The 16,563-nt window shown below is 34.8% G+C and overlaps 1 protein-coding gene across 1 annotated transcript; it reads right to left on the bottom strand.

The window, feature by feature from the left end:
• Positions 1-9,031: 9,031 nt before the first annotated feature.
• Positions 9,032-15,746, bottom strand: LOC123252617 (vomeronasal type-1 receptor 4-like). The gene is made up of 2 exons (XM_044681889.1): positions 14,835-15,746; positions 9,032-9,238 (listed from the first exon to the last, which is right to left on the bottom strand). The coding sequence occupies exons 1-2, from the start codon at positions 15,744-15,746 to the stop codon at positions 9,032-9,034; spliced, it is 1,119 nt and encodes a 372-aa protein (XP_044537824.1).
• Positions 15,747-16,563: the final 817 nt, after the last annotated feature.

Below are 16,563 nucleotides of genomic sequence, written 5' to 3'. Positions count from 1 at the left end.
CTATGTTTGGAAATGAGGACTGGACTAGTCTTATAATTGTGAGCAAATGCAAAATCTCTCTATCACTGTATCCTCCTCTGTAAAATGGGGATGATGATGAAAATATAGCAAATATTATAATAAAGATGATAACTATTGCTTATATTCATCCCTTTATATAATTTATTTGGCACCTTCTGTTGTTCTTAATCACAGTTCCTGCTCAGTGACCAGCATTGATTAGCATTTTTGGTCTGCAATATAAACTCAGTTACTAATTGTGTCACTGGTAAAATTATCCATCATTAACATTAAAAATGATCTTGAGAGAAATTAAGTGAATAAAATGAGTGAAAATTTTTCAGGAAGTAAATTAAAAAGTTATAACTCATAATAAGGAACAAAAAGAGGGGCAGCTGGGTAGCTCAGTGGAGTGAGAGCCAGGCCTAGAGACAGGAGGTCCTAGGTTCAAATCCGGCCTCAGACACTTCCCAGCTGTGTGACCCTGGGCAAGTCACTTGACCCCCATTGCCCACCCTTACCAATCTTCCACCTATGAGACAATACACCGAAGTACAAGGGTAAAAAAAAAAAAAAAAAAAAAAAAAGAGAGAGAGAATTAACACATTAGAAAGGGCAAAGCTTCTTAAAAAGACATATTTTCTGATTGCCTCACTTTTAGACCTACTCATGTCATTAAATATAATTCTCATAATATCTGTAAGACACAGTAGGAGTGTCAATTTGTTCCTCATTTGCCTTCATTTTGGTCTCTAGATTAACAACAATATTTTACACAAATACACATAAATAAATATAGAACAAAACATATAAAATTTCAGTAGGTGTTATAACACATGTACCAAAAATATTACTTTTCTTCTAATATTAACAGGATTATGAATTGTAGAACTGACATTCCCCCCATCATTAGGATTTACTATTTTCTACTCATTTTGACTTCCTGTTATAATGAAATTCTCAATAATGCTCTTCTTTTTTCTCCTCCACTTTACTTTCTTCACTTATTTCATTTTCCACCTCTTTTTTCCTTCCTCTCTATAGCTCTTTCCTTTATCCCCAACATACACCTCCTACCATGCTCATCTCTATCTACGTTTTCTTTACAATTTACCCTCTTGCTATGTTAAATGGTTAATCTAGCTTCCTTGAGGTCTGCATGAACCAAGAGCAGGAATTGCAGAAAAATGATGATAGAAAATAAATGGAAATGATAAGACATGACATGACATGACAATATATGATATATTATATTACAGAACTGACATAACTGATTCACAAATAGTTGAATATCCTATTTAAGTACTCCCACATTTTTGTAAAGTCTAATTTTTTCTTATCACTACTAAAATGTTATAGAACATCTGAATTGTAAGACTTTATGTCTCTGCTCTGCCCTGTAAATGAAACCAACTAATCAGCCAACAAAAAATCTTTAATATTCTTGACACATGGTCAACCAATCAGTCTTTTCCAGTAAACTTACAGGATCAGTTAATGGACCACCACTTCTGGGAGCTATGACACTTGGATTTTTTGTGCTTTTTCTCAGATCAATTTTTAGCTGAACCCCACTTCTTTTTCAATTTTCATTTGCTTTTTGATTCTTAAAAAAACACTTCTGAAGTGAATTAAAGCAAGTCTAAGACACTTTTTTTGGTATCAAAGTCACTCCAATACCTGTTTAAATAATTATAATTCTACTACACACAAAAATACACACACACACACACACACACATACACACACACATCAAGTATCTCTTCTATAAAGTGAAGGTAATGTGTAGGAAACTTACTGCTGTTGAATAATAAATCCAAAGGATTTCAGGGTGATGTTCCAAAGAGACCCTTATATCCATGCATGCTAGAAAAATCAATCTGCTTTTAGCCCATTTTTATAGCTTTTCTCAGCCCAGAGATTCTAACTGACCACTGCCTAAAACATATTCCCTGATAGGTTAATATAAAATAAAATATCTGGTAATATATTATTAACATGAAATGTACTTGTTATATCTGTACCTTAAAACTCACAGCTTAAGAAAATTCACTGACCTACAGTACTGACTTGTAATAAATTTCACTAGTAGATAAATCTGTTTTCATCCACTGGTCAAATATTCCCTTCAGACACTTAGTTCAGTAGAAATTTATGACAAATGCAGTTGTTTTTAAGCCAGAGTTTGACAGATTAAGATTGGTATAAACCATTAAGAGTAAGTCTTTGCTGTCCACAGGAGTGGAAGAATCCAGCCACTGTATACACAGTTTCTGAGAAACAGAACAAATAATTACTTTCCTCCATAAGAAAGGTACCTAAAGATTGGCACAAATCTTTTTCACTGTATGTTTTAATTCAGATATAAAAGTGGGACATTTCTGCATCCCAAAGAAGAACAAATAGAGTATCTAACTCTCTAAAGCATCAGTTTGAAAAAATTCCTGGGAAAGTAATATCTGGACAGACTTTAACATGGAAGCAGAAGGATATATATATATATATATATATAGAGAGAGAGAGAGAGAGAGAGAGAGATATCTTTGAGAGTCTGAAAAAATGATGCTCCCAGAGTGAGGTAAGCAAATGTTTTCAATTACACAATATTAGTACAACTTTAATCCCTCCAGGGCATGGGGGCACGTGCATCTTTTGTCATAACTATAGTGTAAAGGGTTTCAAATTTAGTATTATGTTTTAGCATTTAGAAATAGTTAATAAATTCAGAATTTTCAGATCCTGATTTCTAGCTATAGATTTCTGGAAGATCTTCCTAGTTTGGCATCAGAAGAGTAAAAAAAAAGCAAGTGTATCTTCAAATATACAAAACTGCCTCCTTGTTTGCAATCTATTAGAAAGAGAATTAGACAGACAGAGACAGACATAGAGGCAGAGACAGGGAGATAAAAGGAGAGAGACAAAGACAAAGAGAGAAAGAGCAGAGCCAGAAATACAGGTAAAACGAGAGACAATGACATAGAGAAAGGATACAGAGACAGAGAGAGGAGAATGATAACCTTATCAAACCTTGGAGGTACAATTGGTTGGGAATCTTTCATGAATAACTTGAATGTTCTAGGGACTCTGGGAGAAATGCATTGTTTTCATTTACTTGGTGAATCTTTTAATAGTGCCTGTCCTAATTGTTCTCTCCTTGCCTAATAGCAATATCATTCACTCATATCCTGGATTTTCTATTTTTTTTCAAGACTGCATGTAAATACAATTTCAATAATTGTTTTCTGCTATTTTGAAATTCATGTTCTCTCCCTTTTTCCCACTCCTTTCCCCTCTCTGATATGGGTAGGTAATATGATATGGGTTGTATCTGAGCTATCATATAAAGCATATTTCTATGTTCATCATGTAGTAAAAGAAGACTCATATTGCTCAGAAAAATTCATGAAGGAAATAAGTTGAAGAATGATATATTTAAATCTGTATTCAGATTCTCTCTCTTATTTCTGTGGTTGTGACTTTTCATGATGATTCCAATGTAATTGTCTTGGATCCTTGCATTACTGTTAATAGCTAAGTTATTCACAGTTGGTTGCCATATATTATCAAAAAAAGGGTCTAGACATTATATTTCCAGATATGATAATGGAAAACTGCCCAGATGCCTTAATATCAGAAGGAAAAATAATAATGAAAAGATTCTATCAATCACATTTTGAAACATCAATGGAGTTTCTTTAGTCCAGGTATTTAAAAAATAATTTGGAACTATGCCTAAATGAATTTAAAGCTATGCACACTAGATCTACATTCCAAAGAGATCAAAGAAAAGGGAAAATAAAGACCTATTTATTTAGAAATATTGATTGCAGGTCTTTTAGGGTTGGCAAAGATTTGCAAATTGAGGCTGATGTCCATCAATTAGGAATGGCTAAACAAGTTGTATATGATTATGAATGGATAAATTTATGCAAAGAGAAATAAGTGCAATGGTTCAGAAAAAAAGGAAGACATATATGACCTAATGTAGGAGTACATTGTACACTGAAACATTTAATCATGATCAAATGATATATTTCATTATTCTGATCAAGATAACAATCTAAGAATATTCCAAAGGATTCATGATGAAAGATTAATCACCCCCAGAAAAAGAACTGATGAATTCTGAATGCAGATTGAGGGATCCTTTTTAAAATCTTTTTTTTTTCTTTTCTTTTTTTTTCACAAATTGCCAATATGGAAATAATCTTTGTATGACTTCACAAGTATAATTGACATTAAACTTTTAGGCTCCTCAAGAAAGGTAGAGAAGAAAGGACAGAATTTGAAACCCAAAATAAGTAAGCAATTCAATAAGTACATAATTGTACATATAATTGAGAAATATTTAATGAAATAAAAATATTTTAAATGAAAGAGAATATCATAAGGACTTCTGAATCTAATTTTTCTTGGATTCTGTGTTGCCATTAATACCTCTGCTATGGAGTTATATTTTTCTCACTCTTCTCAATATAACTCCTTAGCTAATACATATTTTCAAAAGCTTATTAAATATAGATAAATAAACTGTGTCATATAATGATCATGTGTAGAAAACACACCTGTGGAAGATTTTGATTACTAATACTAAAAAGACATGGTCAAACACTAAATATTATCCTGTGAACACTAAGAAGAAAAGGACCTATCCTTTAGGTAGTCAAGCTGACATTGTGAATGAGGATTAGATAATTCATTTGGAGCTATTATGATTTATATTTAGCCACACATAAGTGGATCTGTCCACCTCCCTACTGATATATCTATTTACTTATCTATAAGTCTCTATATTTATCCAATAATTTATTTTCTATCATCTGCTCATCAGGGGTGGGCTACATTCAGCTTGAACTGGCTCATAAGACTAAACTATTAAAATTTTAATGAAAGCACTTATACCACCCCAATTGGCAAAACACAAACACATTGGATTGTGATTTGTTGTTTTGTCAGTTTTTTAGACTTTAAAAAGTGTTGGGGGTGCAGCTTGGTAGCTCAGTGGATTGAGAGCCATGCCTAGAGACGGGAGGTCCTAGGTTCAAATCCGGCCTCAGATACTTCCCAGCTGTGTGACCCTGGGCAAGTCACTTGACCCCCATTGCCTACCCTTACCACTCTTCCACCTATAAGTCAATACACAGAAGTTAAGGGTTTAAAATAAAAAAAAAAAATTAAAAAAAAGTGTTGGATAAAATAATAGTACAGATTTCATTTAAAAGTATATCTTGCATTCCCAAAGTTGCATTACCAACTGAACATTTGCCAGCACATTCTACTTCTGTCTCTTTATCTCTGCACATCTCTATCTATATCTCTTTATACATACATAAGTATATGTATGCATATATGCACGTGTGTATACCCACACATGCATGTATATGTATATACACACATATACATCATATATACTTGCCTTTTGATCCATCCATACCATTGCTGGGTTTGTACCCCCAAAGAGATCATAGAGAAAAAGATATATACAAAAATATTTATAGCCATGCTCTTTGTTGTGGCAAAAAACAAACAAACAAACAAACAAACAAACAAAAAACCTGGTATGCCCTTCAATTGGGGAATGTCTGAATAAATTGTGGTATCTGTTGGTGATGGAATACTATTGTGCTCAAAGGAATGATAAACTGGAGGAATTCCATGGGAACTGGAATGACCTCCAAGAACTGATGCAGAGTGAAAGGATCAGAACCAGGAGAATGTTGTACACAGAGATTGATACACTGTGATAAAATCAAATGTAATGGACTTCTGTACTGGCAGCAATGCAATGATCCAGGACAATTCTGAGGGATTTATGGAAAAGAACACTACCTACATTCAGAGGAAGAACTAGAAGAGTTGGAACATAGAAGAAAAACAACTGTTTGAACACATGGTTTGATGCAGACATGATTTGGGATGTAGACTATAAAAGACCACCCTAGTGAAATTATCAATAAAGTGGAAATAGATCTTTATTGATAACACAAGAAGAAACCAATGAAAATGCATGTCAGCTACTTTGGGGTAGGGGGGTAAGAGTAAGAACATGAATCATGTAATCATGGAAAAAATTTCTAAGAAAAATTTATAAAATTACAATAAAATAAGATTATATATTATTTTAAGTTATTACTAAAGGAAAGAAATAATTATTCCTGAGAGGCTTCTACATGTCACAGACTGTGCTATATATTTTACAAATATTATCTGATTTGATCCTTACTATACCTTGGAAGTAAGTACTATCATTTTATAGTTAAAGAAGCTAATGCATATGTAGGTTAACTAACTAAACTATGGTCATATAACTATTAAATTTCTGCATCTAAATTTGAACTTGGATTAGCCTGATGCCATACCAAGATCTCTACCCACTGCATCATTTACTGAGCCTCAGACTGAAAACTTTATGTTATTACTGAGAAGGCTGAAATTTTCTAAAGACCTCAGCATTTGTATCTAATTTGAGAGTAACTCCCACACTATGAGAATCCTAAGTGGGGGTTTTCCATTCTTTCTCATTCATTACATTACACTAATGAATATATATATATATATATATACAGATGTATATAAGGGGTATATTCAGGAGTCCTATTAATGTTGTTATTCAATTGTTCAGTCAAATCCAATTCTTTGTAACCTCAAATGTTTTTCTTTTCTTTTCTTTTCTGGCAGAGATACTGGAGTGGTTTGCCATGTCCTTCCCCAGGAGATTAAGGCAAATATAAGTTAAGTGAATTATCCAGTGTCACACAACCTGTGAGTGGCTAAGACCAAATTTCAACATAGATCTTCCTTTCTCCAGGCCCAACTCAATGAACTGCCTAGCTGCCTCCAAGACTCATTAATACATGTATAATAATTAAGAGATTGATCTGAAGTTTCAATTACAACTTCTAAGTATCATCAATACCTTAGTCTTTGATGTATGGGTAACCTCCTAGTAAATATTGAAGAATAGATCTGCCAACTAGCACATGCATCAGATCAGACCCCTCTGTGACAGCCACTAATGGCTTATTCAGTTACAGTAATAGAATGTTCCATTCAGCATACTTCTTTCTAAGTTTTCCCCATTTTCCACCAGGCCCTTGTTATAAGGAAGAGGATTTGAACATGCCAGGTCTACAAGAGAAAGTGACAGGAGGATCAACTGAGTGATGGAATAATGTTTGTAAGAATTTTGTAATGTAACATAGCATATTTTCATATTAGAATGTGTTCAACAGTACATATTACTGATATGTACTTTGGAGAAGACAAGGTTTCTTCAGACAAGATGAGAAGATGGAGGATCTGAAGTTTTGGAAGGTATGTTGCATACAACAGAAACATGATACAACATAACATAACATAATACAGCATAAATATATACATAAAACATAAACATAAACATGGTTAGAATACACTGATTCAAGTATTTAACCAATGAATAGTTATTTGGTAAAGGATTTAGTTATATATGAGTGTCCATGTAGGTAAATGGATATTGTTTAGATTTTAGGTAGCTTAGAATAGTATTAGTACAGGTAGATATGTTAATTTTTAGAAGATTTCATTAAGATAGGATATCTAAGTTCAGATGTTCTATTTGGATGATATTAGGAAATATATAGAGAAGTAGTTTGATAGATTAGAATTTAGGGTAGATAAGTTAAGGTAAAATATTAAATTAAATTATAACACATATTGTAACATGCATTACATATTACATACAACATATTTCATATTCTGCATATATGCAAAGAGATATGTAAATGGTGGGTACAGAGTTTATAAAATTATATTATAGTGTGTATATGTATATATAACGTGTGTGTAAATATGGGATGTATATGTGTATGGCATATATGTGTATTTGTGTGTATTGTATGTATATATATATAGAACATATATATGTAGTTAATATTTGATACTGATTAAGTTCCTTATATAGGATAGTTAGATGCACAGTTCTATGTAAAAGTTTCAGTTTTGTATAATAATAATAAGGGTTTATTTTAGAAAAGGACTGTTTAATTTTTTTCTCTACTTTTGAATGTAGTTTGCATAAGTAAGTCTTGATAGATTGGTTTGATATTTTTGTAAAAACTTATGCAATGGTGTGTTTACTGTGCTTTTTCTAAATTGTCTATGTTTTCTATTTAATGTATTACAATAGTTTGATAGGATTCTTTCCTGTATTAGTTTATAAGAATAGTAATTTTATGAATTTAGTGTTTTGCAAGAAGTTTGTGTTTGTATTTCTATTTTGATATTTTCTTTTCTTGTTTTGCTTTTGCATATGTCTGCTTTGTATTTTCAAATTAATAACTATTCATTGTATATTTTTCCCTTTTCCTTTCCTTCATTTGAATCCCTAGAATAAGGAAGTGTTAGATAGGATAAGATTAGTGAATGTAGGTTATTTATTATTTTGGTAATAATTTTAGTTTAGATAGGATATAAATTTTTTGTGCACAAATGCCAAAACATTGTTTTCAACACTATTTTGGCTTTGTGCAAAAGGGAGGGGGATCTGTTATAAGGAAGAGGATTTGAACATGTCAGGTCTAAAAGGGAAAGTGGCAGGAGGATAAAGATTCTGGAATATTGGAAGTAAGGGGTCTACAGTTAACTAGGTTTTGAGCTCAAATCTTTTCTCTGGTTTTGACTTGGAGAGACTAGCTACTTTTCCTTGGTGGCTGTACTACCCTTTACTACCCTGTACTGTCTTGATTTCCCATCCTACCTGCTTACCTGCTGTTTGCTGTGATCTGCTTAGTTCCTGGTGTGATCCTGAACCATCTGTCTGTTAGATCAGGTCTGGGGGCCTTGTAGATCCAAGATCTGTCCCTGGATCCTGATAACTGCCATAGACCACTACCTCTCTATTAATATCTAAGGGGGTTGGTTAAGTATAGAATAATCTAGACTATGGACTGGAATCTTTCAGATAGTTAGGAAAGAATCAGTGTAGTTCAAACTCTTTGAAGACTTCCCACAAGGGAACAAATTTAGATCTGGGAGGGTTACCCAATATTCCCATTTAACCTTTCTCCGTTAAAATAAATAACACATCCATCTTTGTTACTGTGTGGTCTGTGCGAGTCATCTCACATTCAAGCCCTGCCTGCACTGGGCTTGGTTGGACTTCCCAAAACTGTTCATCTTCTGATACTGGTCCTATTTGAACCATCTGGTCCCATCCTCTAAACAACCTTCTTTCACTCTCCGTATAACAGTCTATAATTACCTAGGCTACAAGTTAATTCTGTAAGAATTGGGGTGATGTAATGGATAGAATGTTGGACTTGAAATGAGGAATACAGACAATCAGATGGACAGATGGACACAGGCTGGGGGACCCTGGATGTGCCCATAGATGAATTGACAGATATAGCAATGGGCTGATGGATGAATAGAGGGGAATGGACAGACAGAAAGTGGGCAGAGAGATTCTATTATGGGCAGATAAGGGGATGAATGAATTAGACAAAGGGATAGACTGACTGGGGATGGGGAATATGACAACAAGACTGGACAAATAAGAATGTTTTAAAGGAATATCCTTTCCCAGGGAGGAAGGGAGAAGGTGAAGGATATAGATCTTCCAATCCTCTGGAAACAGCTGGGCCTGCTTCTAGTTGTGAGCAGGTCTAGTCCCAAGAGCCCAGGAAGGGGAAGGGTGTTCTGAGAAAAGGCTGGGGATTGAGGTTGGGGTTGGGGAGAAAAGACAGGGCCGTGGAAGGAGGCAAGGCAGCTGGGAGGGAGAGGGGGATGGGATGATGGGAGAGAAGAGATCTCCTCCTTCTCTTCTTTCCTTCCTCTTCTCTCTTTCTCCCCTCAGAATGTTGTAGAAATTAGCCCAGCTGTTACTTGGCCTAGAATAGGCTCTCCTCCTTCCTAGGCCCCATGAGGGGCAAATTTCTTGCCCCAGTGACTTGGCAGCCTTGTCCTTCTTCCCTTGTCCTGCCTATGTAGACCTGTGGATTTTCATCCTCTGCTGGGCGTCAACATGTAGACACCCCTAAGTTTCTGGGAGGACCTCTGAAGTTCTGGGGCATATTCTGGACTCAGGAAGCCTGATCCTTAGTCAGGAAGCAGCCCAGCCATGAGTCCTGGGTCCCAGAGCCTTGGGGAAGCAGCCTAGCCAATTGGGTGTGTTGGACCAATGGGAACTTCTCTTGCCACCCAGGCTCCCAGGCTCCTAGTGAGCAGAGGAGGTGAGAGAGTGAGGAGGTTGGAAGATTGGCTGATAATCCTGGCCTGCTCCTTGGGTAAAGAGGCACAGCATGGCCTCAACCTCTTTCCAGAAGGGGTAGGGGATGCCTGGCTGCTGGAGATTTGGGCTGGTTTGTAGGGATGAAGAATCTTTTGGGGAAAATGTGTCTAGCTTTGTGTCTGAAAGTGTATGCCTTCATAAGGTGGCCCTGGGCAGAGCTTGGCATTGGTGAGGAGGATTTGAGTTCTAATTCTGTCCCTGGGTAAGTGGTTCAAATTCCCAGGATCTCACTACACTCATCATGAGGGGAGGCATTCCCCAGTTAATGAACATTTTTCTAACTTCTAAGTCTTTGCTACCAGAAAAAAAAGCTATTTTCATTATTTTTTAATATACAGGTTTTTTTTCCTTTTTTCTCTGATCTCTTTGTTTTAAATACCAAGCTTTATTATTGCTGGGTCAGAAGATAGGTCCACTTTCTATGCCTTTTATTAGGGGTACTTCCAACTTGTTCTCTAGAATGGCTGAACCAATTCACAACTCCAACAGTACATTAGTGTCACAATTTCATCACATTTCTGCTACCATTTTTCTTTTATATCATGTTACAAATTATTATAAATGTCAAATTGTACATTGAAATTATTTCAATTTGCACTTATCTAATTGATTGTGATTCACAATAGTTTTTCACATGACGATCGATACCTATGCTTTCTTTTTCAGAAAACTGCTTGTTTGTAGCCTTTGATTAAATGTAATTTATATTATTTTTATTGATTTTAATTAGTTACCTTTGTTTTTTGAAAAATAAGGCATTTATCAGGAAAAAAACCTTAATATAATTTCCTCCTGTTTCCTTTTTTCCTTCTAATCTCAGCATCATTTGAAGTTTTTGGGAAGTGACAAATCTTTTTTTCCTTTAATTTCATGAAATTAACATTACATTTTATTACACTTGATTTTCTCAATCTCTGAATTGATCATAAATTCTTCCCTTTTATGGATACAGCATGTAAATTTTCAATATTCCCTTAATTTGCTTATATCACCTTAATGTCAAACTCATATACTAATTTTGAACTTATTTTATATCATATGAGTTACTGATATAGAGCTGGCCACTGCCAAACAGTTTTCCAGTTTGCCCAGGAATTTTTCTCAGCTAATAAGAGTTCTTGCAAAAAAAGAAAACTTAGCTCTTTGGGTTTATCAAATATGGTTTTATTATGATTACTTACTTTTGTGTAATGAATACATAATCTATTATAATGATACATCACTCTGATTTTTAGACAATCCCAAGTAATTGTCATGACTATTACTTCATAATATACTTTAAAATCTGATAGTATTGCTGCAAGGAGGTGGGATTATCTTTGAGATTTAAAGGAAGATAAAGAGATTTGTAGTTTAAGTATGGTGCAGGGAAGATTCTAAACTTTGGGGACAGGTAGGGGAAATGCCAGGATCAGAGCCAAGAAATGTTTTTGTTAAAGGATCAGAGAAGAAACCAATGTTATTTTATTGAACAGGTTGTATAAGGGAGGAATGTGTAAGAAGAAGAACATAAGTGTAGGAGGGAGCTAGACTCTAAAGGGCTTTAAGTAGAGTATATTGTATTTGTTCTTGGAGACAAAAGGAAGCTACAAGAGTAGGGGGAGTCACATGATGTGATGGAGAATTTTTAGATCTCTTAAGTGGCTAATTGAAGGATGGTTTGGAATGGGGTAAGACTTGAGATGGAAAGACCCAATATCACACTACTGCATTAATCTAGGAATGAGTTGATGACAGTCTCTACTAGACAGGTGCAAGTTTGAGAGGAAAGAAGTGAGTATATTGAATAGATGTGGTTAAGGGGAAATGAACAAACCCTTACGAGATTCAATATGGGAGAATTAGAGACCATCAGGAATGCATGATAATGTCTGTATTTTGAGGATGAGAAACTAAGATAATATTGTCCTCTACAGTAATAGGGAAGGTAGAGGAGATTAAAACTTTTATTAGGAAAATGAAAGCATTTCATTTTTTACACTTTCAAAATAAAAAGAAATCTACTGGCAAACCATCTTTCAGATATCTGGAAAGCAGTTGAAGATTTGAGACAGGAGAGATACAAAATCGGGATGAAGAGATCTGAAAATCATTAGCATAGAGAAGGTAATTAAATCCTTGGGGACTAAGGAAGTAAAGTAATTGATAGAAGAAGAAAACAGTGCTCAGGACAGATTGATGGGGGAATCTACATTTAGAGAATAAGATTTGGAGCCAAGTCCTTTAAAGGAGACAAAATTATCAGTCAGAGAGGTAAAAGGAATCCTAAGACCTGGCATCCTGAAAACTTAGAGAGAAGAGAGTACCAACTTGGAGAGAATGAACAACAGTGTCAGAAACTCTAGAGAGGTATTTGAGAATGAAGACTGAGATTAGTCCAGTGGATTTGCAAACTAAAGGATCATTCTGAATTTTGGAGAAAGCAGTTTTGGTGGAATGATAGTATTGGAAGGTATGTTGTAAGGGGTTCAGAAGAGAGTGAGAGGAGAAAGATGGGAGTACCTAGATTTTATTCTTGGTCACAATAATGCCTACTCTTGATTGTTGTTTAACCTGTGACTCTTTTTGAATTTATACTTGAGATAAAAGGCTTTAATATTTGTTCTTTTCAAGGAATTTGTCTCCTCTGAAAACTTAGGTGTTTCCCTTCTCATTATTCTTTGCATTTTCTCTCTATGGTATATAGCATTGAGGATATGCATACACAATCTCCTTTGTCGCATATTCTTTTTTAATAGAAAATGTCTTTAATTAGATTTTCAAAATACTTTGAAAATATATTCTTATTGTATTTTTCATATGAGACTATCTACTTGGGGCCACCTCAGTCCTGGTTTGGTTCTCAATTCTCCATGGATGTGTGTTCCATTAATTCTCTTTATTAGTTTATTTTATGAAAATCCAATAACAACATGAAACCTCATGATGAATATTTTATAAACCAGTTTGATCTTCCCTTAATAATGAGAACAACTCCTGGAATGCAGGGGATAGTGTGTTCTGCCTGGTGTAAGGAAGACTTCTGTTCCTGATTTCATATGTGACCTTAGAAACTTCTTAGTTTTGTGACCCTGGGTAAATCACTTAATTATGCTTATTTCTATTTCCTCTTTTGTAAAATGAGCTAGAGAAGAAAATGTTAAACTACTACAGTCTCTTCATCTATAAAACCCCAAATGAGGTCCTAACTGAAAAAAAACATGGAAGAAAATCCAGAAATTAAGATGCTTATCCTATTTTACAAAGGGTGAGTTCCTAGTTGGCAACTTGATTGAGGAGATTGAATTACCAGGATTGCAAGGGAAATTACCTCTACCTAGGTAGGATCAGAGAACATTTGCATAGGCATAAACTGACATGATATCTTGAAAATAAGGCTTTGACTGGATAAGTGAAATGGTGTAAAAAGGGTATGAGATTAGTATCACACAACTCTTAGGAAATCCCACACTTTTACCCCCCCAAAATGTTTGTTCTTTAGAGGTAAATTCACATTCATTCGAATTTTTCATTATCTACCAAATATAGAAAGGAGTTAAAATTGAGAAAGTAATTGTCTCTTCATGATCAATTAATCCTGCTTCTAACTTTGATGAATATTTCACATGACTGCCTTTGCTGTTCTTCAATGTTCCTTCCAGTTGAAACATTTCAAGTCTGTATGCCTTATATAGCTATTCTCTTTTTATTTGTACTTCAGGGAGATAGAGGTCTTGTATCTTTTCAATCTTTCAGTGAAGTGTGAAAGGGTATTCTTTATTCTCTTTGCCTATTTTGAGTCAATCAATGTAAGGAACCCCTACTTGACTCCTACTTAACACTTTGTTAGCCATTAAGTAAGAGAATTCACAAGCCACTTACTTGGAGAGCTCAACCAGTTTTAATCCAATCAAAGAAAAACTCATGAATCCTTTCATAAAAGTTGACACCTTCAGAGGATGTGAGCTGGATCTCCTACACACCACACCCTTAGACAGTGCCAGGCAATTTGAAATCTGTGATTTGCCCCTGTGAAGAGGGGAAGGGACAGGAAGTGATATGGAAAAAGGACTATAAAAATTCCTGAACATCTTTGGCTTGGGTCTTAGGCCTGAATCTTGGACTTGGAGGATCTTGGACTAGGACTGTGGCTTGGAGATAAAATTTGGAACTTCAACCTGGGACTCTGGCTTTTGGACTTCTTCTGGTAAAAATGCTTCTGGATCTTCTCCTTTGGAGTTTCACTTGGGTGAGTCAGAAGCTGATACTCCTTTCCTGGCTTCTGGAGAGATTAGTTCTGGAGAGGCCTTCCCCTCTTGGAGGAGGCCACGTGGGTGGAACCCCTGTTTAATTCACCACTGGGTCCTCTAGCTGAGGATTAACAATCCCTCTGGGCTGACCTGGGGACCAGAGCAACATTTAGGGTGATAGGCTAGACATCTTCTCTACCCTGTTTTATATTTCTTTACTTTTACTCCTTCCATCTTTTTGTAAATAAAACTAGCAAAAGTCATTTTGGCTTGAGCTATAATATTTTTAAACAGGTGACCACAGTATTATCTTAAAATTCTCATATATTTAGTCAAACCCTAAATTTTAATTCCTTACAGAGCACAAACCTGGGAATCTGTTTATCAACACTCATCAGAAGAAAAGGGCTGAGTGTTGGATATCCCAGAGAGAGAAAGACTGAGGTTCGTATAATCCAAGTAGCTGAGTATTTAAAATAGGACATATACAGCATAAAAATGGGACTGAATACATTAAACAAAATAAAGGTGCTCACTAGAAGCACAATTGCTTGAGTGGCTCTGATTTCAGTGGATATTTTTATCGATCGACTATTATTATGAATATGATTGACATTCCTCTTGTGTCTATACAGTATTACAACCACGTAGACACTAGAACAAGTCATGAAACACAGAAAGAAAGAATCATGAACAAATGAAAAGATTCTAATTTTTACGTGATTCCCATTATTTATATCTAGGATCCTATATCCAGTATTACATCCATATTTACTGTCTGTGCTATTTTGGGGAATAGTTTGGAGGAAAAATACCATCACATTTAGAAGTAGATTGAATACCCAACACAGAAGAATGCACTGAGTGATACCTTTTGGTGCTCTGGTTTTAAGCTGTGCCCATCTGGAGTTGTTGGGACTAATAGTGATGGCCTGGAAGGCACTCAAGAGGCAGGTGCTATCTAGGGAGAGACCTCGACCTATTGCCTGCCAATAGGTTATGATTCTAGTTCCCAGCTCTTCTAGTAAACATTTGACCCTTGAAATCCTTATTATATTGGGTATCCCCCCAAAGAGAAGAAACATAGCATTGGAAAAGGCCAAATGGGTGATAATTATGTTTATAGGTTTTGTCCTATGAGTAATGAGGAAATTATAGATGTTTAGGAATAGGAAGACACAGTTCCATAGAAATCCAACTCCAGTTATTTGCATGTATATGATTCCCAGAATTTCATCATAAGTCATCATTCCCTTGCTGTCTTGTGAAAATGATTTGCTGTCAAACTCAATGTGACCTACAGAGAAACACAGGATGTTATCTTCATTATTTACTAAAATCTCATTGAAATTCACTTACCTTCTGATTTCTCATATGAGCACCAAAAAACTTCTCCAAAAGAAAGTTATACTTTGCTCTGAACCACAAATTTCTCCTCTTGGATACATTTAAATATATATATACATATACATATACATATATATATATACACATATATATATATAATTTCTTCTTTCCCAATGTGTGAATGTCCATGGATATGTAGAGTGATGGACCTGGAATCAGTAGGACTTGAATTTAATTCCAGCCTCATTCAGTTAAATATTTGTATAACTGATTAAGTCACTTAAACCTATTTAACTCAGTTTCCTTATCTGTAAAATGAGATGCAGATGGAAATAGCAAACCACTCCAAAGTCATTGCCAAGGAAACCTCTAATTTAATCATAAAGAGTTGGACAGAAGTATCACATTAAATAAATATTCATGACAATAGGTCCTACGGCTCTCCACCTTTCTTTATTTTCTTTATTTTTTACCTACAACTTTTTGATATCTATCTTCACTTTTGTGTCTTTCATATACCTGTAATACCCTTACTTGAACCCAATATATTCATTAGCTATGATAATATATCTTTTTAAAAATACATCAATTTAATTTTCTTTTTATCATCAAAATTCCTCCAATATTTCTCCTACTAGAGCTGACCTACATTACAAATGAGAAAAAACAGCATTCTAAATTATGAATCAAAATTTTCAATACTTATAGGAAAACACCTTT

This window comes from Gracilinanus agilis, chromosome 6 (assembly GCF_016433145.1).
Source record: "Gracilinanus agilis isolate LMUSP501 chromosome 6, AgileGrace, whole genome shotgun sequence".
Classification (NCBI taxonomy): Eukaryota; Metazoa; Chordata; class Mammalia; order Didelphimorphia; family Didelphidae; genus Gracilinanus; species Gracilinanus agilis.
Note: the sequence above shows the minus strand (reverse complement) of the source record. Positions and strands in the feature narration are given on the sequence as shown.

Coding starts and splice junctions, on each gene's coding strand:
- LOC123252617 (XM_044681889.1), bottom strand. CDS start 15,746: ATGATGACTTATGATGAAATTCTGGGAATCATATACATGCAAATAACT. Junction 9,239..14,834: donor GTAAGGAATTAAAATTTAGG/GTTTGACTAAAT, acceptor CTTGTAGCCTAG/GTAATTATAGACTGTTATAC.